This window comes from Pyrgilauda ruficollis, unplaced genomic scaffold, assembly GCF_017590135.1.
Source record: "Pyrgilauda ruficollis isolate IOZ18807 unplaced genomic scaffold, ASM1759013v1 scaffold97, whole genome shotgun sequence".
Lineage (NCBI taxonomy): Eukaryota > Metazoa > Chordata > Aves > Passeriformes > Passeridae > Pyrgilauda > Pyrgilauda ruficollis.
Window position 1 is genome coordinate 2,481,113 of NW_024531821.1, and position 24,165 is coordinate 2,505,277.

Sequence of the window (24,165 nt, forward strand, 5' to 3'; positions counted from 1 at the left end):
CCAGTGCCCTCAGCTGCTCCTCCACGGCCTCTCCAGACCCTTCCCCACCCTCATGCCCCTCCTTTGGAGGCTCTCTGCAAGCTTTAGAAGTGATTTTCCCCGGAGAGTCTTCACCCTGGCCCCACACGTGTATTTGCAGCATTGTGCAGGTCTGCACTTAAGCCTTGTTTTAATCACCGTGTTTGGGTGGATCCCAGCAGAAATCACAATTCCCTCAACATTTTAAAGTCATGTTTCATGCAAGCCCCAAGGGATTGGGTGACAAGGCTCGTTCACCACCCAGCAGACTGCTGGTGAGATATTTTTTGTGAATGACAGCATGCAAAGACTCAGCTGCTGGTTCAGTGACAATCCCAGAGGAATCCACGACGCTCTGTGGCAGAGTAGGCATAACAAAATAAATTCTTGGCAATCCCTGTGGATTTTGCATGTGTCAACAGCATCACTGAGGTTGGAAAAGGCCTCAGAAGTCACCGAGTCCAACCTGTGACAGCAACACAGCATTAAAAACAGCAGAACATCCGAAAAATCAGCCCCAAAAATGGGACAAGTGAGGGTTCCTGTGGGAAGAGCAGAGCCAGGTCCAGCAGAGCTTGTCCTGCCCTCCCTCAGCCCAAGGCAGGGGACACAGCGGTGGCAGCAAGAGGAGATGGCCTGAAGGACACAGGAGACACTAAATGGAATTAAGGAATTTGGGCAGGGCCTAGGGGTTGAGCTGTCATTGGAACAGTCACAGAATGTGAATGGTGAAGTGGTTACAAGACAGACAGCAGAAACCAAAACCACCCCATTTGTTCCGAACAGAAACCCTGTGATTTATCCCACACATCAGTGGTTTGTGGATCTTTGAAGGGTTTGGGGTTCCTCCGTTTCTTTCTCCCTCCACTGCCATATGTGGGAAAATTTAGAATTTGTGGCACCCAAGGATATCTGAACTGAAACCCAAAGGAAAACAATCAGAGATGCTGAACAGTCATCAATAAAAATTCTGTTCTGGTCTTGACCAGCTGCAAAACAAAAGAGCATGTTGCTTTTGTTGTTCCTCATTTACTGCTGGTGGAAGCTATTTGGACATACACAGTTTATATTTTAGGGGGGGTTTCAGAATCCTGGTTCTCAGCACAGGTATTACTGAATCAAAAATAAAGAAACCTGAGAGAATCAATGCCTTCCTTTAAAAACCCAATATTTTGTTCCCCACAAGCTGTCAGTGCTTAGCAGCATCCCTAGGAGATGTTTTTAAGCTTTTCTCCTCTGAAGGAATGAATGTTCTCCATCCCAACGATGGTAAATCATGGGATGGTTTGGGCTGGGAGGGAGCTCAGAGGTCTCACTCCACCCCTGCCATGGGCAGGGACACTGCCACTGTCCCAGAGCTCCATCCAGCCTGGCCTTGGACACTCCTGATCACCAAACGAGACGTTAATTACACAACAAACAGGGAGCAAAACCTCAACATTCCAAAACTAAAGCTTCTAAGAGAAGATCTGAGCAGCCAAAGCCCTCAGGTGAGAATGGTGCCAGGGTAACCCCAGCCAGCTTTACTCCAGCACTGGCTTTGCTCTTGCAGGGATCCCACTGTCTGATTTCCAGATTTCATCACCTCTTGTCTTACAATGAAAAAAATGTTTTGTAGGACCTGAGGAAAGCCCCTCCGTGTCCCTCACATGTAAATGCATCAGCTATAAAGACACAGCAGGTATTTAAGTACCTTTCCAGCGCAGAGTTTTGCACTCTGATCTTCCCTGAGTGCAAGATCTCTTCTGTTTCCTATTCCACACCAGTATTTCATTTTCTGTCTTGCAGAACCCGACCATCAGCTCGCTCAGGCTCTGCTCGTTTTCCCTTCCCCACATTTCCCTGGCACTGCTCCATCCCACAGACCCGACTGGCCAGCCTGGCCAGCCACTCCAGCAGCATTTTCTGCAGGTGTCCCTTGCAGCAATTTGCAGGTGATGTTCTGTGCTCTGGTATGTGGCAGGAGCTGCTGTGCCTCCCTGCCTGGTGTGAGTGAGGGAAGGCGCCCAGCTGGGCAGGTCCTGCTCTCCTGCTGCTCCTGGCTCAGGGATTCCCTGTCAGGAATGATCGGGGGCACGCTGGAGTGCCAGCAGATGCAGGGGGGGTTTACACCTCTGCCTTGCAGCTGCTTGAATCACTCCTGGGGCTGCATGAGAATTTTGGTTTGGTGCACAAGCACAGCCCATGAAATATCCCAACAAACCAAAGCAGAGGGTGGGAATATCCGTGAGGCTGGAAGGCAGCAAATATCCACAAATCAGGTTTTTCTGACATCACGAGGAGACTTCAGAGATTCCCTTTGTTTTCTCAATCTGATCTTTGTTTTCTCATTTTTATCTTTTTCAGTCAGGGTGATCTGTTCCAGGAACTTCTTTAGGTTGAAGCCCCTGAGCTAGGAGGAACTTTTCTATTACCTTCCTCATTTTCATTCCTGCTCCTAATTGCTGGGACCTGGTTTCCAGATAAACAGAATTCAGGATAGGGCTGGATTTCTTCTGTGTCCAGTTGTTCCAAAATTTTCCTCCTGGCAGCCCAATAAGGGCAGTCATTCACAATTTTAATTCTGGGAAAATACATTCCCATGACCAAGTATTGAGTAAAAGACAAATTAGTTTAACAGTGAAGATAATCAGGATGTAAGAGCAGGACATAAATTTCTTTAGGTTCTGAAATTTGTCAAGTGAAAAGATTAATGAATGTTCACATTTAAATGACAGGATTTAACAAACTTCTACAGTCTTACATTTTACCAGATTTGTCTCATTTAAAGCAAAAAAAAAAAAAAAAAAAAAAGAGCCAGATTAGGGGGTAAATTGCAGTACATAAGGCCATGTAGTGGGATACAACTTTTGTATCCCAGCTTTAGATTTTTACCTCTGGACTCAGCCCCTGCTCCACCACAGTTTTCTGTAATTTGAGAAATACTTGTTAGTCGTGGATGCAATAAATTCTCTAGAAAGTTCACCATGGACAAAAAAAAAAGAGTGAAGGTTTATTTTAATAAACAAGTACATTGAGTAGCTGAACAACAGACAGAAACCAGAATTGTACAGAGTGGGATAAAAAACAAGCACTTAAAATTCAGCCCCAAAACTGGGAGACTCAGAGCAGTGCCTGGGAAAGCTGAAAACCTTTGGGGAAAAAAAATATCTGCTGAAGATTCTGGATAAAGGGAAAACAAAATTTGATCAACGAGGGGGAGAGACTTGGGGCACTGTCAGAGGATTTGAACTTCAGCCATGGAGACAAACATCCGAGGAAGGGCTGGTGTGCAGCAACAGGAGCAGTTGTGCTGCGGGGACAGGAGTGGCAGTCCCAGCTCTGGAGCAGAGCTGGCACTTCAGGGCAGGCTGGAGGAAAGGCAGGCACGGGCAGAGCTGTCCTCAGCACGCTCCTGCCTGCTTCATCTGCAGGGCCCCTCTGCTCTTCCTGCAAGGAAAAACACGGGCATTGCACACAGAATGCTGCACCAAAATCCTCTGGAGCTCTTGCTGACAGAGGAGGCACTGTAAATGTTCACAGCAGACATCAGGGCACTCATCTGTAAACAGCTTTCCTTGCAGAATTATACATGTTATCCATAAACCCAAGACATTGCCAGCACCACTTCCGAATTTTTGTGTGACCTGCATCGGGTGCAGGTGCTTTGTCAGGTCTCTGCTGCTCGTTGGACTCTTTCCTGTCCAACTTCACAGTTTCTGCTGGAATAGGAAGCTGCTCACACCTATACCAGGGTATTTTTTAGTGACTAAACCTTACAGTACCTGCAGCAGGTTCCTCACACAAATTGGAATAATTTTTTAGTGTTCAACTTCACAGTGCAAGTTGCTCCCACAAGTATTTGGGTCCGTTTTTGGTTCACTATTTTACGCTTCCTGCTGGAATAGGAAGTTGTTCACACAAATATCCAAGTGGTTTTTTATGTCTGACTTCCCAATTCCTGCTGGAATAGGAAGTTGTTCACACAAATATCCAAGTGGTTTTTTAGTGTCTGACTTCCCAATTCCTGCCAGAATAGGAAGTTGTTCACATACATATCCAATTAATTTTTTAGTGTCTAACTTCCCAATCCCTGCCAGAATAGGAAGTTGTTCACACACATATCCAAGTAATTTTTTAGTGTCCAACTTCACCATTCCTGCCAGAATAGGAAGTTCAGACCTTGAATATCTGGGTCATTAATTTTTAGTTGCCTATTTTACACTTCCTACCAGAACAGGAAGTTCTCACCCAAACATCACCATCATTTGTTCTTTAGCTCACTTGCACATCATCAGTGGGAGGAACAATCATGGTGTAAAGGCAAACCACAGCAGCAGAGGAGCACCAACCCTAAAGAAAGCCAGCACTTTTACGGGGTGGAAATCCCAGCTGCTGTGCCCATGGCAGCTTTTGGCTCCCAGGAGTGTGGGCAGCTCAGTACTCACAGCACAGCCTTGCAGAAGGAGCATTTGTTGTTGTAGGTTTTGCCATCAGAGCCGCAGTAGGGTTGGTAGAGCCTCTCACAGTAAATGGGCCTCCCTCTCTCCAGCCTCTTGTACTCGCTGCAATCCACCTGCAACGAGAACAGCCCTGAGTCTCACACCCTCTGGGCCACACAGGGGGAAACCTCACCAAAAAATGGCTTTATAACGTCAGGCTTAAGCCTGCTGGTGCAGCTCATCTGCTTGTTCCCGTGAGGAAAGTCGTAAGAATGAAAAGTCAGTTAACACAATAGTTTATTCTTGGGAGAAAAATAGGTTTGCACCTGCAAAACCAAGAAGTTGGTGCAATGAGGATCAGTGAAGAAGATGTGTAAACAATCCAAGAATAAAGAGGTGTGATGGAGGCACAAAATTCCATTTACTGACCAAGGAACTGACAGTGTATTGTTGTGCAGTCAGGTTTAACACAGCGCCTTTAGAATTCCTGTAAATATGAGCCAACTGAATAAAAACTGGCTTTTTCTGCATGAAGAAAATGAGCCCCGTCTGCTTTACTGTGCCACCTCCTCCATGCACAGAAATAATGCATATATTGAATTTTGGGGCATGCTTTGGGGCAGCACAGCAGGGAGGTGGCACCACCTCTATTGACAGAGGCTAAGCCCCAAAAAATGAAACATTTCTGCTCAGAGGTGAGACTGGGGCTGCCTGTGACAGGGATGGGCAGGAATGGGGTCCTGGAACAACACAGCCCCAGAGGAGCAGAGTGTTGGGGTTTTTATTATCTGATCACAACAATGAATAAATCCAGGTGGGATCAATTCCCATCCAGCCCTTCCTTGGACACTTCAGGGATGGGCTCCACCTCAGCCCTTCCATGCCTGACCACCCTTTCCATGGAGAAATTCCTGATAAATTGTGCAAATACAGGTCCAGCTCTGTGTGTGGATGAATTTCCTCTCCCCACCACTATCCACTCTGCCAGGACCTTCCTGCTCACCCCAGGAAGGATTTTTATTCCTTGGTGCCTCATTTTTCCAGACATTGACCCCAGAGTACTCAGAGAGAATGAAAATCTCTACAGGTACCTGATTTAGGAGCTAAAAGTCATTTAAAAAGCCTTATAGGGTCATCATCAAATAAATTTATTTATTTTTAATCTAGATTTTTCTGAGTTAAAATTTGTCCTTGCTCAATTTCTTGCCCAGAATGTCAAACAGGTGAAAACATCTGGAAGTTGTCAGGGTAATTCTATGGAAACCCCATATCCCAAACTCAGGAACTTTCACTGAAACCTCAATAAATTGGCAGCATTTAATTAAAGTTTCACATGCTTATTTTCTGACCTCATGTTATTATAACTTTTTACTTCATATTCTATATTTTTATCCAGAAAAAAAAAAAAAGGAAATCACTCACCTCATTCTGTGTGGCAGCATCTGCAGTGGAAACTGAACCACAAAAGAGAAAATGAAAAGCCAGAGTTAATGAACACTCAGGTGCAAACCAGGATGATTTCACTCAGCAGCTCTGAATCTTTTACCTCCTTAACTGTCAGCACTGACAGAGCTGTGCAGTGATTAGTGAGGTGTCAGAACCCATTGGGCAGGTGGGGCTTGCTGCATTATTTACCTTAGAACCTTCTGTCCCCTGTTGGGACAGCCTCTGCTGGAGGGAAATGGAGCCATTGTTCACCACAAAACCACTGAGAGCCCAGCAGCCAATATTATATTTACTGTTCATCATGTTATTTTGTGTTTAATGTCCAGGATGAACTGCTGGGGTTTAATTCCTGAGTTTACCAAGAGCTGTGTGTGGCTGTGAGCAAACCACACGTCCCTTCTATATCTGTGTTTCCTGTCAACAATGAGAGTTAAACACAATATTGACTGTGAATAACGATGATAACACAACTGGGCTCCTAATCCCGCGTTAGGAAGTGTTGCCCTTGTTTCAATATGGATTTTAAGGTGACTGGCTCCTATTTTTACCTCATTCCTCTGGGACAGAGCCCTGTCCTCAGGTGGGGCTTCAAGGAGCTCCTTCCAAACAATGCTAATTACACCTCCCACAAAGTAATCAGCTGCCTGGCGTGGCTCCAGGCTGCTGACACATTTCTTACTTTCCTTAGGAATGTATTTGTGCCTCTGCTGTCCCATAATCATCATCCTGGGGCTTCCAGGGGGTAACAGGACCAGGGAGAGATTTCTGGGCAGAAGGAGCAGGAATGTGCTCTGGAGCAGAGCTCTAGCACTTGTTTCTTTGATTAAATTTGGATTTTTTTTGATATTTAAAGGTTAAACTTTCCAAATTTGTTCTGGAGCAGAGCTCTAGCAATTGTCTTTTGGAATAAATTTGGCTTTTTTTGATCTTCAAAGGTTAAACTTTGCACAAAAACTTCCCTTCATAAACCTGTTTACACCCTCACATCAAATACATTCGTTCAGTATAAAGAAAATGAGCAGAAATAAAGCTCCAGGTCAGGTTTCCATCTCTGTCACCAGAGGCTGACTGAAATTTCATTATTCTGGAATTGGATTCGATTTATTCCACTTCCCCCCAACCACTCACATCTGATTTTTTCCTCTGGTAAACTTTTAGGAGCCACTCTGCAAATGGAGAATGCAAAAAAGGTGTGGCTCAGAAAGTGCTGATTCATGAAGTTTTCAAGCAGACAAGATAAACCAGAAAGTTCAAGGAAGAGATTTCCTGGAATTCTCATGGAAGGAATATTTATTTATTTTCCTGCAGCTGATGAAACACTGAATTATTTCATCACATTTCATTTAAACTGCTGTTTTTCATAAAAATTTTGGGGTTGAGGCAAATTTCAAAGCAACCTCTTCAGAGCTACTCAAAAGATTCTTTTGTTTCATAATTTTGCATTTAACATTTTCATTATTTATTTATTTCATTTATATTATATTATATTATATTTATATTTATTTCATTTGCTTCTTTAATGTTCATAATGTTTTTAAACTTCTATACTACCTGCAGAGGTGTGGAGTCTTTCAGTTATTTTAAATGCACTTATCTTTCTCTAAAAATGCATTTTTACTGCAAGATTTTAGTAAAAATAAAATTGCCAAGTAAAGGCTGAAGAAACTCCTCCCAGATCCCTTTTTTTTAAAGAAATATGTCCCTCAAATCTCTCTGCAGCCTGGAAAAATAGGATTAAAAAGATGCAATTCCCAGCTGTTTTATGTGGCCTGAGCATCATCAGCTGCCCCCTGCTTGGTCAGCTTGGCAGGGGCAGGACCTCACCAGCTCCCAGCTCCCTTCCCAGATGGAAATTTAAAAATAAATAGATAAAACCAAGTGGTTCTGAGGCATCACAGCTCTTCTGAGCCACAGAACACAGCTCTGAGCTACGCCCAGCAAGGAGCAGCTTCCACCCACCCCAGCCCCAGCTGGGTAATAAACTATTATGGTGCTAAATAATAGGATTTTAAGTAGAAAATCCCATTTATAGTTTCAGGCAGTGCAGGAACCAGCTGAGAACCCTCCAGGAGGAGAAGCCCGAGGAGGCCAGGGAGGTACTCACGTGCCAGGCACAGAGCTGCCAGCCCCAGGAGCACCAGGGTGACCTTCATGGCTGTCCCAGAGCAGCTGAGCTCCCCGCAGTGTCCCCACTGTCCCACGGCCCTGTGGCACCATTTATAGGCAGCACTGGTGATGAAATGCCTGCAGTAATTAGGGAAGGTGGTGCCAGGGCAGGGTCAGTGGGATGTGTCCTGGGCACGGCAGGGCTGCTGATGGAGCAGGGATTGTCCTGCCTAAGCCCAGCCTAATTAACTGTTCCAGCCCCAGCAGCCGGGCTCTGACTCAGGGCTGGCTGCTCTGTTATTGCCATGGGGACTCAGGGAAGAGTAATGCTGGCTGGGTGTTTGCCAAAATATTCATCCCAGAAGGGCTTCATTCTTATTCTTTGGGGTGTTTTGGAGCTGCTCCTGAGCTGTGGTTGGAGCTGAACTGCTTGTGGCCATGCACTGAGCCCTTCAGCTGCTCTGGGAGATCTGTGTTCTGCTGGAAACCCTTCACACCCAGCCCAGAGCATCCCCAGGGCTCCTTTTCCTTCCAGGGAAAGAGATTCCTCTGCTCCCATTTCCCCCATTTCCAGCACAACAGGAGGGATTCCTTAAACAAACCCTGCATTTGTTGGTGGCTTAACCAAAAGGCAGCAATTTCTGTCTTTTATGACAGAGTTCTCCCAAAGGACCCTCAGATCTGAGGCTTCGTTTTCATAAATCCAAAGTGATGTGGAGAGTGGAGGTGACAGTGTGATTTCCACCCCTCCGTCCAGAGCTGCCTTCTCTTAGTGATTTACCATCTAAACGTGCAAAAACCTCAACAAGAAAAATCCCTGCACACCACCTGAATTCCCAGTATTTCAGTGATCACCTTCCCTCACTGCAGGGTTGCCCAGGGCTTTCTCCCTGTGCAGGATTGGGGCCAGAGGTGCTCATTCCAGTAAAACAAGGGCCTGAAGGCTCCTGCAGAAAAGATTTCAATAGGTCAGGTCAGCCTTGGGCCCCTCTAACTCATCCCAAGAGGGATATGAATGATTTTGTCTTAAAGAATATAGGTAATTAATCAATGTTTAATTTCTCATCACTTAACAGGACAAAAAACATAAATGCCATCAAATCTGAATTCCAGGATGGGCAAAGATCCAGTTGGAGCTGGAAGCTTGGAATTTTATTTTTTGAATGCCCTTCAGTGGTTTTGTTCTAATTTTTTTCTTTTTCCTTAATTTGGATATTTGTTCCTGCGAGGCTGAGGACAAAAGGCAGGGTGGGGTTGCACTGGGCTTGCTCTGGGTCCCCTGCTTGGGGCTGTGGGTGACTTTGTGTCCTGGGGAGCTTTTCTGGAGAAAATCCTGGCAAGGAGCATGCAGGAACTCGTGGGGAGTATTCAGGACATGTCCGTGGTTGAGGGACAATTATCAGCAATGAGGCAACAGGAGCAAAACCCAAACTGTGCCGGAAGCTCCTCCTGATCTGGAAGGTTTGGAGCACACACAGCTTCCGGGGGTGTCCTGACCCTAAAACTGCAGCCTGGCAGATCCTGAGCCTGGAATGAGGAAAGGGCCCAGCCCAGTGCTCCCAGTGTCCCCTGGAATGCAGCCCCAGCATCCATCCCATCCCATCCCATCCCATCCCATCCCATCCCATCAATCCTATCCCATCCCATCAATCCCATCCCATCAATCCTATCAATCCCATCCCACCAATCCCATCCCATCCCATCAATCCTATCAATCCCATCCCATCCCATCAATCCCATCCCATCAATCCTATCAATCCCATCCCATCCCATCCCATCCCATCCCATCCCTCTCAGGGAATACAAATCCTGCTCCGTTCATGTAGGGAGATTTTCCAGCTCTGCACTTGAATTTCAGTCCATAATTCCCAAGGTGTCCCTGGCGAGGCTGGAGCTGCTGCTCTGGGACAGTTCTGGGCTCCCTGGCAGGGAAAGGCACTGGAATGCTGGAGCAGAGCCCGTGAGGGAGCACCAAGTGCTGAGGGGGCGAAACACAGAGGAAAACTTGGGAGAAGGGGTTGGCTCCATTTGGAGAGGAAGGAAACAGAGGAAACAGGAGCCAGAGCCCTCCTGGAGCTGCAGAGTGAAAGGAAGAGGGAACAGAGCAAATTGCAGGGAGAGAAATTCCAATTAGATGGGAGCAAAACAAATTTCACAACAAGAGGAGTCAACCATGGAAAGAGGTTACCCACAGAGATCCCTGGAGATAGCAAAAATGGGTCTGTCCTAAAGGGGCCACGCAGGGCGGGGGCACCCAGTGACCTCCGCGGGCCATCCCAGTGCAGCTGGCTCTGCCATTCCCACAGGGGAATGTCAGGTGGTGCTGGCATTTTCGGGACCTTGTGGTGTCTTTGTCCTCGTAAATAAATGTTTGACAAAGCAAACACGGGCGGTGAAGCACCGCAATGGAAAAAAAGTTCATTGGAAAACAAATGTTGGGATGTGTATAGGGACAGCTGCTTCCCCAAGCTGGGTGAGTGAGGATTAATTGCTGAGCTCATCCTGAAATTGAGGGGGAATATGGTAAATAGTTTATATTGAAGAATAATTGTGAGTGCAATTTTGACATCATCAGCAAACCCGTGAATACCTGTAAGTTACTTGTGGAACTCCTGTAATTTTATACCTTTGCCATTATATCTTGGTTTTTTCCCAAATTCTTATCCCTCGAAGTTGATCTTTTCAAGAAGAAAAAGCAATTCCATGCTGTTACACGTGATAAAATATTAGTGTGCATTTTTCTGAGGGTAAGAAAATTTTCCCAATTATTATTTATTCCAAATTTGAGATTGCTTTTCATTTGGAGCCCTGGTTGGAGCACCACTGGGATGCCAAAAATGCTGCTGCAGCAGGTCATTAGTTAAGTGCATGGCAGGATGTTCCCTGGCTGCATTCCAGAGCAGGAACCTGCTCCCACTCATCCGTGGAGAGCCTCCCATGCGGGGCATCCGCAGAGATGATGAGTAGCACGTGGAAAAGGTGAAAAACCACTTTGTCACTGCGAGGGAGGCTCCAGCCAGGGCTGCTGCAGTCACAGGGTCCTCCCCTCCCTGGTATCCCGGGGTGTTTTCAGCCCCAGGCCCAGCGAGGGTGGGTGGCTCAGGGTTGTCCGCCCAGGTGCAATTAAAGCATCAGATTTTGAAGTCTTGCTCAATGCAGGGTTTGAGAACCAAGGGCTGCCTTTGTTCAGGCTGTGCCACAGCCTTTGGGTGTTTGCCTGGGAAAGGGGATGATGCCTTCAGTTTGAGCTTTGATATTTCCCAGACTCTGCACTGCCCTGGTACAGAACTCTGAACTCCACATCAAGTGTCAGCAGCTCTCCTCACAGCTCAGGCACACAGAACAATCCTTTTCCAGCCCAGAACCAAGGACACCGCTGCAGCTTCAGCCCAAAAAGTGCCACCAACAGGGAATGGAGGAGAGCAATCTGGGAGGGTGGGACTGCATCAGCTGGAGCTGGAACTGGACACTGAACCCCAGTATGGAATGGACCAAAACTGATCAAAGAGTGAGAACTCGTGGCCAGGAGTCCACCTGGGGTGGAGCCACGGCCGGGCTCCTGCACTGCCCGAGGTGTGTCCTGTGAAGGTTTTTAATAAAACCTATTTATTCCTGTAGCTCTGCCCAGCCTCTGTCCCAGGCAGCCTCTGAAGGCATCAGAGAGTTCCCTGTTTTCCACCCCTGTGGGAGATCAGAACCATTCCTTCAGCACTGTGGGTGTCAGGCCAGGCCAGAGCCCTGCTGAAGGTCTCGTGTGTTGTCTCAGAAACTAAAAATAAACCCAACAGGATGTGCAAAGGCTGGAGCTGATCTTTGTTTTCCTTGTCCCTCCTGATCTCTTTGGGACACGGTGCCAGGATTGGTTCTGGTATCCTGCAGGCAGCTCGGGGATCCTTTGGTTCCTGTGTAAGATTGATGCCTCAGGTTTTGGCTTTTATATTTTTCAGATTCTGTGCTGCTCTAGTGACCATTGATGGTTCTGAGCTGATTCTTCACAAAAACAAAGCATTAATGGCTTAACACTTCCTCTGAATGGGCTTTGAAAAGCACTGATCTGAAATCGCCTTAAGATGCAACTTCCAGGTGTTTGGACTTTGCCCTTCTGTCACACCAAAGTCAATCAAACTGACATTTCAAGAAAGGCCTCAAGGCCTTTTCATGGTTCACAACAGGGTTGGAGGATGTGCATTGGTTTTCCCTTTGTTAAAAGTAAAACGTTACTACAGGAGAAGCTACAACTTAGGAAGAAGAGGAGTGGGAGGAAGATTCAGCATGGAGGAGGGGTGGATATGAAGCATTTGGAGCTGAAATCTGTGTTCTCCCCCAGAACCCCTAATGGAACATCAGCTTTGTCCCCCTTCTGCTCTCAGCAGGTGCCTGCCTGCCCAGCTCAGGGGCTGAAGCTCTTGGAGAACAGCAAATTCCTACCGCGACCAATTAGTGCCTCATTAAGGACACCGAGTCTTTATCTGCCAGCATTCCTTGAGCCGAGCAGCACCCACAGAAAGGCCCGGGGGGAATTAGTCAGGCTCTGCTCAGAGCAGATTTCGGGAGGTGTGGTAGCAGAACCCAAAGCCAGGGGTTGAGTGATGGGGATGAGTGGAAAGCTGGGGGAGCTGCCCCTTCCCAGGGAATGGTGGGGCCTGGGAAAAGGAGCAGGGCAGCAGAAAAATCTGGGGTTTAGACCAGTCAATGACTCTTCTCTCTCAGGAATAAATTAAATCTAAAATTTTATGTCAGAAGCTTGGATTTTGCCATCTAAAGGGGTTTTTTGGGGGTGTGGGGGGAATTTTGTACATTGTGCAGCCTGAGCTGTGCACTTGGCATTTCCAGAGGCTTCCAGATTATTTACAGTGCAAAAGGAGATGAAAGAAGGAAGAGAAGCCCGGGGGCTGACTGACACATTAATTTATGTTCTTGGATGGATGGAGCATGTTAGAACGCGATCACCTGTGCGTGGAGCCACCACAGTGAATATTTTTTGCTTTTTATCCAATCTAGGCAGAGGTGGGAGCCTGACAATTCCAGAGGAGACATTCACAGGCACTTGGATCCATGGAGGGCCCAGGGAATGGACAATTGGGGATCAAAGCCAACTTCATGGCTTAGGGAGCAGCCCCTGCCAGTGAGCTGATTCCTGCAGAGAAAGGGGCAGCTCCGAGCTGAGCTTTGTTATTTTCCTGAATAAACTCAGCCAGTGGCTTCCCCCTGGAGCCTCTCTCATTTTCTGGCATCGTGGCACAGAAAGGCACATTCTGAAAGGCAAAGATCAATTTAAGCTTTGTCAGGATACAAAATTTAGCTGAATATTCCAAGAATGGAGGCTGTGCTGGGCCCAAGATCAGGAGAGGTTTCAGGGATTCAGCCAAGGTTTAAACCCTGAGGGTCAGGAAAGTTCTGTGACCTCTGAACCTCAGAGCCCTCAAATCTGGGGCAGGTGGGTTCAGTTCAGAGCTGGAGAGCACAAAGAAGCCCAGAGCTCTCCCTCCTGCAGGCAGGGCTCAGCAGATCCTGCTGTCACACCCTGCTCCCTTGGCTGGCCCATCCTCTGCACTTTTACAGGCTGGGAGTTTGGTATTATTAATTAGTAATAATTCATTTGCCCTGCAGACATTGAGACAGAAATAGTGTCTGATCCTCGGGTACAAAAGTGAATACTGACACAAACCATTCTTAAAAGACCACAAATAAACCAAAATTCTTGTTTTCAGGTGTATTTATTATTAGCTCCTTTGTAAACAAGCACATAAGTTGCCTTTATAGCTAAAATAAGACATGTAAACTTAATATTAATAAATACCAACAGGACTTGTAAATAAGTTATCAGCAGTTTTCTGAAATATCAGATACTTCACACATTTCAATGTCTGAATATCTTAAATTACCACCCATGGCTAAGACTGGGAAAAAGGAAGCATGGTAGCAAAGAAAGACTTTAATGTCAGTGATTCTGTATCAGAGGGTAAGGCCTGAATCCTCAAAGATATTTCAGAGTATTTTGTCCTCCTGGGAGTCAGAGCTCAGTGTTTTGGCAAAGGATCCATCCCTGGCAGTGTCCAGGGCAGGCTGGATGGAGCTCTGAGCCCTCTGGGGCAGTGGGAGGAACAGAAGAGCTTCAAGGTCCTCCCAACCCAAACAATTCCAGGATTCCATGAAAAATACAAACATTCCAACTCCTGCTGCTGCTTCCTCCCCGAGCTGAGCCCTGGCTGTGCCAGGAGGAGTTTTCCCTGAGGTTCAGAACACACCAGCACACTGTGGGGCACGCTGGCAACGTGGGCTACAAAAATCTCTGCTCTAAAAGTCTGATTTTGTGAGATCACTAACATTCACACACCCCAGCTCCCAGCTGGGGGATTCCATGCAGGGGGTGCAGGTCCAGCTGCCCTGGGGGTTCCTGTCCTGTGCAATTCCACAGCAGGAGATGCCCCGGGCACAGCTGGATCAGAAAGGCCCCAGGAGGAGGGGAGGCTGTTGGGGAGGTGAGAAATGCAGCTCCTGGCTCCTTTCTGCTCCTCAGGGATGCGAGGAGGCTCAGAGCTGCCTTCACACCGGTGCTCCAGTGGGCTCCATGGATCCCTCATGGAGAGTTCTCCAGCTGGGCATCAGCCCTGGGCACAGAGAGCTGACACAGGGCAGCAGGAAACATCCCCAGGGCTCTGCACCTGCAATTCCTTCTTTACCCCCATGTCCTGGAGGGTGGGGATGGCCTGGGGACCCCAGCCCAGCTGCTCAGGCAGCCAGGGCTTTCTGTGCTTGCACAGTCCCACAGAAATAACACAAATAAATATTAAATAAGCAAATAATTAAGCAATTAAATAATGGAATATTCAAACAGTTCTTTCAGGAGGTGACTTTCCAAGTAAGTTAACACATGCAGTGGTTTGAACAGCAACTGCCATCCACTGGTCTTGCAAAGTCAATAAATAAATAAATAGGAAATAAATAAAATAAATATTAAATAAATAGCAAATAAATAAATAGCAAATAAATAAATAAATAGGAAATAAATAAAGGCACAATAATAATATAAGGACATACAATAATAGCTGCCAGCAACATGTCAAAATCATGTTAATGTAACATGATGGATGCTAAAAGTGTAACTGGAATCTGGGGATTTAGGAGCTGCCAAAATCAGGACCACATTCAACTGTTACAAAAAAAAAAAAAAGAAGTTATGGTTTCTTAAGGATCTCAAATGGAAACTTTTCTTCTCATTGTGCTTCTGTTCTTGTGCTAATTCATTCTTTGCTTTCTCTAGGAGCACTGGGCCACCCTCCTTACTGGTTATCTGTGAAATAACATCAGAAATTTCATTTCCATGTCAATTTACATCAGAATTGTCTCTGTTCTCCCTAGGCAGCAGTGGCAGCCCAGCCTGGCTGGACCCTTACCTGCAGAGCGAGGACCACTGGCTCCAGGAGCTGAGGTAGCAGCAGTCCCTGGCCTGCACCCACACCTCTGCTGGCCCGGGGGCTGGCAGCTGCACCCACTGCTCCTCCGTGTCGTACACCTGGGGACAGACAGACAGCTCCTTCAGCGGGGCAGGGGGACAGGGCCACCACAAGGCACCAGGAAGGGTCACTGAGCCCCCACCAGAGCCTGCTTCCCAAAAGCTCCAACGGGTCCCAAAGTCCTGGGGCTTGGGAGAAGCTGAGCTCAGCAGAAAGAGCTGAAAAACTCAGGTACCACTGAGGGGTGTCCAAAGTGACCCAAACCCACTGAAGGGGTGTCACAAAGTGATCCACACCCACTGAGGGGTGTCCAAAGTGACCCAAACCCACTGAGGGGTGTCCAAAGTGACCCAAACCCACTGAGGGGGTGTCACAAAGTGACCCAAACCCACCGAGAGGGGTGTCACAAAGAGATCCAAACCCACTGAAGGGTTGTCCAAAGTGATCCACACCCACTGAGGGTGTGAATGACCCAAACCCACTGAGCTTGGTGCTCTAAATGACCCAAAGCCACTGAGGGGGTGTCCCAAAGAGATCCAAACCCCCCTGAGCTGGATGTTCTGAATGCCCCAAACCCCCTGAGATTGGAGTTCTAAATACCACAAACCCCCTGAGCTGGATGTTCTGAATGTCCCAAACCCCCTGATCTGGATGTTGTGAATGACCCAAACCCCAAACCTAAACACTCATTAAACAAAGGGGTCGTTTGTTAATCTGGGTTTTTCTCTTTTTCCTTCTCCTCCCAGAGCAGGACCCCCAAACTCAGAAGCTGCTCCCCTCAGTCCGGCTGGGCTGGCTGGCTCAGGAGCATCCCCAGCCCCTCGGGCAGGAGCCGGGCTGAGCCCGGGGGAACGGCCCCATCTGCTGGACGGGCTGGATCCCATCCCCAGCGGGAAACGCCCTGGTGCCTTTGGTTTAGCCCGGACAGCCGGGATAACCCGGGATAACCCGGGATAACCCCTCCTGCTGCCTGCCCTGTCAGTGCTGGACAGGAAGGGCAGCACTGGGGGCACTGCCAGCTGCCCTCTGGCTTTCCCAGCTCTTCTCCAAGGCAGGCCATTGTGTGTCCAAGAGCAATTTGGGCACACATTGGAGATTTAACCCTGAGAGAGTTAATTAACTCCATTAATTAACTGGGAATCGGGGGGCAAAGACCAGACTCTCCAGATGAGTCACTGACCTCTGAATTCCAATTCACCTATAAAGTCTGAGCTGCCCAGGGATGAACAACACAGGAGGAAATTCGTGTCACAGATCCTGGGGTTCTGGGTTTGGAAATTGGGATTTTCCCACATGAGGCCCTGCACAGCCTCCTAATGAATTAGTAAACACAACCATGCAATGCTGGACAGGATTTTCTGTCCTCAGCTGCCTCAGGGATCTTCCTGCTCAGGGACCTGGGAAAGGCTTTTTCTGCCAGGATAGAATTTGCCACTTTTGGGGCTCAGCAGCATTTTTTAAATTTTAGTTCATTATTCTTACATACAAAACTTAAATTATTTCTACTATCCAGGCAAGAAAATTGTGTGTCAAATGTTGTGTTTCTACCTGGTATCTGTGTCTCTTTGTGCTTTTAACTTTGACCTTGAAAGTCAAAGGGAAGTAGGAGTTTGGGGTGCTCCAGGTCCTGGGGTATGTCCAGGTCACTGTTCCATTGCTGGCCACGTACTGGCACTGGGGGGGATCAGGCTTTACTGAAAGAGAAAACACAGAGGGAGTTAATTCATGTTGACACTGAATGTCAGCTGTTGGGGTGTTAGTGGTGATAGTTTTATGGGAATGAGCTTGGGGAGGCTCCAGGTTAAGAGAGGAGTAGCCTTGAGGTGTGATAGCTGCCTTGGGTGCTTTTTATGGAAAACTAAGCACATTCCTAGGCTCAGTCTGGATAAGATCCTTCTTTTTTTTGGCCTGGAGGGGTGCAGAGCGCTCTGCTGGACACACAGGAATATCTTCAGCACCTGCTGACCATTAATGCATTCAGGAAAACCTCTGTTTCTGTAGGATGCTGCCTCATTTTCCTGTGCCCTGTGGCCCTCTCATTCCTGTGCCTTTCTGGGAACCTGCCCTGGCTGCCCATCTGGGAATGGCTGAGCAGTTCTCAGAGGGGAGCCTGCTGGATTATTCCCTGCCTTGTCCCCTCCCCACCACATCCATCCTTTGGGGACACTCAGGGACCTGTGGGTGTTGGGGCACTGGAGGTCACAAGCCAGGAAGATGCTGCTGCTTCACTTCCTCATCCCTTTCTGTCCTGGCACCCCCTGTTCCTGTAACTGGGGCTTGGTGGACATTTACAGAGCACGGGGCAGGGATTCCCAGGGCTGAGCCCTGACTCCCACTGGCAGCAGCAAAACAAAGCTCAGAATCAGCCCCCGCTGCTGGGCTACTCACTGATGTCCCTGATGAAGAAGCTGGCGCTGTAGTTCTCATACAACACCTCATCAATGGCCTCCAGGGTGATGTCGATGGGCTGCTGCTCCTCAGCAAAGGGACAGAAGCTCTCCTTGTGGCACTGGGCTGTGTAGGTGGTCAGGGCCCCCTCGGTGACAGCCACGGGGCTGCTGCAGGACACATCACCCTGGGGGCTGGAACAGAGCAGGGAGAGGCACTGGGAATGCTGGTTGTCCTGGGAATGGGCTGCCAACAGCAGACTGTGTTTGGTGAGGAAATGGTTTGGTTTGCATGGAGTTTGTCTGCTGCAGAAAAGGCTCAGTGGGAGCTGCCACATTCCCAGTGCTGTGGGATGGATTAATGCCAATTCTCAGCTTCAGCAGGAGGAATTAACGTTTAAACCTAAACCAGGATCTCTCAATCCCACCATCCCGTGGCAAGCTCCAGTTTCCTGCTTTGTCCCTTTGCCCTCTCCCAAACCCTGCTGGAGGAATGAGGGCTGAGAAGCCTCCACTGGGAAACAAACACCAAAAGCTGCCAGAGCACCACCTGAGCCTGGCCCTGGTGCAGCTCTCAGCCAGCTGCACCCCTGGGCAGCTGTTTCTCCTCCAGCAGGCTGGGGTGACCTTTGCTGGAGCACTCCATGTTTTGGAGAACCCCTGGGGCAGTGGGAGGCAGGAAATCCCCCCAGGGTTCCCAGCACAGGTTTCTGCAGGGTTCCTCAGCCCAGCCTTGGCAGGGCCATGTGCTCTGCAGTGGGGGCAGCCTCCCACTCCACCCTGCACTGGGAGCTGTGGTTCTTTCTGGCTTGGCTCCACTTCCTCTCTGCCCTCCACCGACTGTTCTGCTATTGCTTAAGTTACCCAGTGGCTACTCCAGCCCACTTGGACTCATTCCTTTCTCAAGGCTTTATTAATTTCTGAGTGATTTCCATGCCCTTATTAAGTTAACTTTGTCCCAGTAATGACTCGAAATATTTTGGGGATGTTCAGACTTGGAAGAGAGATCTCCCCCCATCTGCGTGCCCCAAGAGCCTAAAATCCTACAGAGAAACACCAAGGGCTGCTCTGTGGGGCTGGGAAGGAAAATACAAACTCTTACCCTTCCAGGCTTCTGATGGTGAACTTCACATTTGGGTTATAGTCTGTCATCCAGGAACATGTGAAAATTCCAGAGTAGTTCTTTGCCTCACACTTCAGAAATGTCCTGTTGGGCTCTGGACAGAGAAAGACAGAAACCAGGAGTTATGCACTCTTGTTTGCCAAAATGGCCAAGGCAGAGAGAAACAATTCCTGAATTCACAGATTCCCTGGCAGCACCATGAGGGACTCAAATGTGAGTGAGGTTCATGCAGAAAATGCAAAACATGCCAGGCTTGTCTCCTGAGCAGCCCAAATGACAGCGCTTCAAACCTGGGCCAGGCCCTGCTTCTGCCAAATCCCAGAATCTGGAATCTCCTGAGCTGGAAGAGACCCACAAGGATCATGGAGTCCGACTCACAGCTCCAAAATCCCACCCTGGCATCCCTGGAGCTCTGCCCAAACTCTCCTGGAGCTCTGGCAGCCTCAGGCTGTGCCCATCCCTGGGGAGCCTGGGCAGTGCCCAGCACCTCTGGGGAAGAACCTTTCCCAAAATCCACCCTGACCCTGCCTGGCCCAGCTCCAGCCCTTCCCTGGCTCCTGTCACATAGCCCTGCTTTTCCAAACCAGGAATTCCTCCCATCCCTGCACCCCACCACCCTAGAGAATCCCAAACAAACCCCACAGAGCAGTCCTGTGCTGCTCATCACTGCATGCCCAGAGCCACAGCAGGGATGATTTTCCTTTGCAGAGAACACCTTTGCAAGGACATTCCCAGCTGCTGGCAGAGCCTGCATCAAGCTGAGCAGGACAATCCCAGCGTTTGGGGCCGTACCCTCGAAGGCTCTGAGGATGTCCCTCATCATGTGGCCGCTGGGGCTGATCCTGGCCATGAGGAGGAGGATGGAGCTCAGCACCCTGTGGCTCTCCTCGCTCACACAGCTGTAGTTGCCGGCGTCCGGGAGCTCCTTCACTGCCACTCTCAGAGTCTTGCCTCTTTGTTTTCCTTCCTGGAAAGGACTGGAGTCCTTTCTCCAGTAAACTGCCTCCTCGGGGCTGGCACAGCTGAGCTCCACCGTGGTGGCCGGGGCCTCGGCGTCCCACTGGGAGTCGATGACAAACACTGGGAACGGAGAGCAAACCTCAGACCAGGAGCTGGGGCTGAGCCCTTCCTGCAGCCCTGCCTGCAGGGAGCTCTGCCTGAGCCCCAGGGAGGCTTTTCCACAAGGAGAAACTCGGAGAAACCTGTCAAATATGGAATCTCAACTGCCAGAAAACACTCAGCTCCGGGAAGTCTGGGAGTCTCCCAAACTCTGGTGGGAGAATCTTCAAACTCAAAGTTTACTCTCAATGTTGACAAACTGATCTGTTGCTTCCAGCATCAAAGCCCTCCCAGGGAACCCCCAGGATAATATTCTTTTTAATGTAAAGGTAAGTCATTGAAAGAGAGGACAATCTGAATTTAGCCAAATTTTTCTGATAAATTATTCAAAAGAATTGTTTATTGCCTACCCTGTATTTTCACAAATGGATTTACATTTAAGTTCTTTACCAGAGAAGCTGATAAACTATTTATAGGTTTTGCTCAGAAATATATTTTCTTTCTCATAATTTATTCTCCCCTGGTGTTTTTTAGGGCTGTTCCCTTAGTCACAGTTTTTGCACCCAGGCTGTGTGACTGAGACTTTGAACATGAGCAGAAGGAATAGGAAATAAAACAGCTGCTAATGCAAATATTGCAAATATGCTGTTGGAAGATATTTTAGGACTTTAAAATATTTTTCCATGAACTCCAATTGATTATTGTCAAACAAATAAATATTTAGCCTTGGCCTAAGACACTGGAGTTAACAAATCCTGTGCTAGTGGCCACAATTATAATTCCAAAGGTTTAGGTCTGACTAAGTAGAGACTTCCTTACCATTTTCCTGCAGTTTCCACTGGGCACTTTCCAGTAGGGCAGCAAAAGAAAACAGGGACAGTAAGGCAAAGAGGAGGTGAGACATCTGTAGGGGAAAAAACCAACATTGTTAAACTTCACTGAGGCTGGCTGAGTGTGCTCCAAAGTCAGGCTGGGGCTGGGCAGGGTGACAGGGACACAAAATGAGTCCCAGTGAGCTGAGGAACATCTTCCCAATCTGAGAACTCTGGGATTCCATCAAATCCCAGGTTTGTGCTGGAGCTGGAGCCATGATTTTGATCCCCTTGGGATTCTGATCCCAAGGCAGTTTAGAGAAGGAATCACTCTGAGGGAATTGTGTGAGCGGGTCTGGGCTGGTCCCGCGGTAAAGGTTCCTCGAGCAGGAAAAGCCCTGCTTGGTCCAGTGAGGCCAATTCCATGGAAAAGGCACTGGATGGAAGGATCAGGGGCTGCCCAGGCAGGTTTGGATCCCCAGCCATGGAGGTGGCACCGGGAGGTGGCACTGGGTGCTCTGGGCTGGGGATGGGCACGGGGTGAGCCCAAAGCTCTCTCCCAGCCCCAGGGATTCCCCGTGCCAAGGCACTGCCCTGGAGCAGCACTGGCATCACCTCCATCCACCCAAAGCCCAGTCTGGCTCAGCCCATCAGCACTTCCATGAAGGAAAAGGGTTGGAGAGCCCCAAGGAGCTGCTGAGGGGCTCTGCGGGGTTCTGTGCCCAGCTCTGCACAAGTGACAGCAGGGCAGTGCCCAGAGCAGAGCTGCCAGCTCCAGCTCCAGTCCTAGCTCCACTCCTAGCTCCAGTCCTGGCTCCAGTCCCAGCTCCAGTCCCAGCTCCAGTCCCAGCTCCAGTCCTAGCTCCAGTCCTAGCTCCGGTCCTAGCTCTGGTCCTAGCTCTGGTCCTAGCTCCAGTCCCAGCTCCAGTCCTAGCTCCAGTCCCAGCTCCAGTCCTAGCTCTGGTATCCCCCTGAGCTCTCACAGTCTGAGCTTGTGAACAATTTCAGGCAAAATTCCTCCTGGGCTCAGTGCCCCAGCTCAGTCTGCAGCAAGGGCTGGCAGTGGAGATCACTGCTGCTCCATGTCCAGTATATAAATGGATATTTCCCCTGAATTTGTTCCAAAGACCACCAGAACTCTCCACGAAACACCAAACACCTTTGCCAAATATTGTCATAACTACTGGGTGCATAAAAACTCTAATAACAGTTATTTTAGTTATTTAATAACAGTTATTTATTAACTTCCAGACCTTTTCAAACTGGAGAGTAAACCAAATTAACAGAAGTAGAATCTCTTCAAGAAAGAGATGGTGAATATAATTTTCAAAGCCTATTCTAACTACAGTGGGAGGCTGAGTGCAGGTGAAAACCACAAAATTAAGTGGTTTGAGTTGATTTTTTTCCTCCCAAACCACTCTTTTTGTAACAAAAGAGGAGTAGCCCTGCTGATTCCTTGAGGGCAGAGTGTGTTCCTGAGCAGATCAGTTCCTAGTGCAGCTCCTGCTGTTCTGAGCATCCCAAATCCCGGTCACAAATCATCCAGTGCTCTCTGGATTTGTAGCCAGCTCTTAATGGGACCAGGAGCTACAACAAAGTGTCTGGAGAGTGTCCAGGAAAGGCAGCAGCTCCTGTTGTGCTCAGACAGGGGCACAAGGCTCAGGGAAAACCCAGTTATTGTTGGAGAGAAATTACAGAATAACTTAGGTTGGAAAAGAGCTCTAAAATATATCCTATCCTATTAGCAGTGCTAATAACTGCTTCATTACACTCTTAGATTTCAGGCAGGATTAGCTGGAATTTCCAACAGAAAGATTCATTTGGCAACTTTCTGAAAATGTCTGGTTTCTGTCACAGAAACATGAAATTCATCACCACACTTCATAAACCTGAAACTGAACTTCAAAACATCAAAACAGCAGCTCAGACTGGGGGAGAGCAGTGGGATTTGTGCCTTCTTTTCTGTTCATCACAACTAAAACCTCCAAAACAGAAAAGTTTCTCCTGCTCTGAGGGAGAAGCTGCATGGTTCAGGTTTTTGATGAAAACAGGCAACAATTTGCATGGAAATGATTCACACTGTGGATGTGGGAGAGCAGCCCTCCCCATCTCAACATTTTATTGAAAACTCAATCAGAAACAAACTCACATTCTGAACAAGACCAGTGAGTGCCTGAGCACTTCAGAAATGAGAATATTCCAGCTCCAAATGTTCAGGGAATCAGGGAATTGCAATCATGGAACAATTTGGGTTGGAAGGACCTCAAATCCCCTCCAGTGCCACCCCTGCCATGGCAGGGACAGCTCCCACTGTCCCAGGTGCTCCCAGCCCTGTCCAGCCTGGAAGGAAAGGCTCTGTGGATTTTCTTTTATTGTTTGTGGGGTGATTGAACACAATTCTCATTATTTGCCAGGCAAACACTGCTTGTAAAAGAAGAAAATAAAAAAGGTTTGAAACTCAACTGGACACACTTTAGGAATTAATGGAGACACAATTCCATCCCAGGTGCTTTCCAGGGGCAGGATTCCCACAGTGCAGGGATTATAGTGCCAGAATCTGTTCCTTTGCTACAGAATCCCAGAATGGTTTGGGTTGGAAGGGACCTTAAAAATCATGCATTCCAGCCCTGCCATGGCAGGGACACCTTCCCCTGCCCCAGGTGCTCCCAGCCCTGTCCAGCCTGGCCTTGGCACTGCCAGGGATCCAGGGGCAGCCCCAGCTGCTCTGGGCACCAGGATCTCACAGGGAACAATTCCCAATTCCCAGCATCCCATCCATCCATCCCTGCCCTCTGGCCCTGGGAGCCATTCCCCTGTCCTGTCCCTCCAGGCTGGGCCAGGCAAGAAACGTGGCTTGAGTGGGGTCCCAGTCACCTCTGGTGGCTGAGCTGTGACCCCTGCCCAGGCCACTGGACACAGCCCCGGGCCCTGCATTCCCAGGTGGCCCTGATGACTCCCTGCCCACGGCAGAGTGCCCAGCCTGCTCCTCAAACAGGGAATTCCCTGGGCCAGAGCTGCTGGCAGAGCTGGGCACGGGCGGAGCACCGGGGAGGGCAGATCTGGGAGCAGCTCTGAGCAGGGAAGAGTGCTCCTGAACAGCCCCAGAGCTGCTCCCTTCCATCCCAAATGCTCCTGAACAGCCCCAGAGCTGCTCCCTTCCATCCCAAATGCTCCTGAACAGCCCCAGAGCTGCTCCCTTCCATCCCAAATGCTCCTGAACAGCCCCAGAGCTGCTCCCGAGCTGCTCCCTTCCACCCCAAATGCTGAGTAACCCCAGAGCTACTCCTTTCCATCCCAAATGCTGAACAACCCCAAAGCTGCTCCCTTGCATCCCAG

General features: G+C 48.7%; 3 protein-coding genes across 4 annotated transcripts in view; 1 reads left to right on the forward strand and 2 right to left on the reverse strand.

The window, feature by feature from the left end:
* The window catches only part of LOC121365583 (E3 ubiquitin/ISG15 ligase TRIM25-like), a 430,661-nt gene that overhangs the window by 138,556 nt on the left and 267,940 nt on the right, over positions 1-24,165 (forward strand). The gene's annotated exons all lie outside the window — the stretch shown is intronic.
* Positions 2,998-8,137, reverse strand: SPINK9 (serine peptidase inhibitor Kazal type 9). The gene is made up of 4 exons (XM_041489921.1): positions 7,990-8,137; positions 5,862-5,893; positions 4,446-4,573; positions 2,998-3,447 (listed from the first exon to the last, which is right to left on the reverse strand). The coding sequence occupies exons 1-4, from the start codon at positions 8,036-8,038 to the stop codon at positions 3,402-3,404; spliced, it is 255 nt and encodes an 84-aa protein (XP_041345855.1). The 5' UTR covers positions 8,039-8,137; the 3' UTR covers positions 2,998-3,401.
* On the reverse strand, positions 15,385-20,930 carry IL12B (interleukin 12B). The gene is made up of 6 exons (XM_041489919.1): positions 20,837-20,930; positions 19,751-20,038; positions 18,938-19,052; positions 17,837-18,030; positions 16,997-17,142; positions 15,385-15,507 (listed from the first exon to the last, which is right to left on the reverse strand). Exons 1-6 carry the CDS (start codon positions 20,919-20,921, stop codon positions 15,385-15,387), a joined length of 951 nt encoding a protein of 316 aa, XP_041345853.1. The 5' UTR covers positions 20,922-20,930.

Coding starts and splice junctions, on each gene's coding strand:
- IL12B (XM_041489919.1), bottom strand. CDS start 20,921: ATGTCTCACCTCCTCTTTGCCTTACTGTCCCTGTTTTCTTTTGCTGCC. Junction 20,039..20,836: donor GTGGAAACTGCAGGAAAATG/GTAAGGAAGTCT, acceptor CTCCGTTCCCAG/TGTTTGTCATCGACTCCCAG. Junction 18,031..18,937: donor ACCATCAGAAGCCTGGAAGG/GTAAGAGTTTGT, acceptor GCTCTGTTCCAG/CCCCCAGGGTGATGTGTCCT.
- SPINK9 (XM_041489921.1), bottom strand. CDS start 8,038: ATGAAGGTCACCCTGGTGCTCCTGGGGCTGGCAGCTCTGTGCCTGGCA. Junction 4,574..5,861: donor ATGCTGCCACACAGAATGAG/GTGAGTGATTTC, acceptor TTCTCGTTGCAG/GTGGATTGCAGCGAGTACAA. Junction 3,448..4,445: donor TCCTTCTGCAAGGCTGTGCT/GTGAGTACTGAG, acceptor TTTTCCTTGCAG/GAAGAGCAGAGGGGCCCTGC.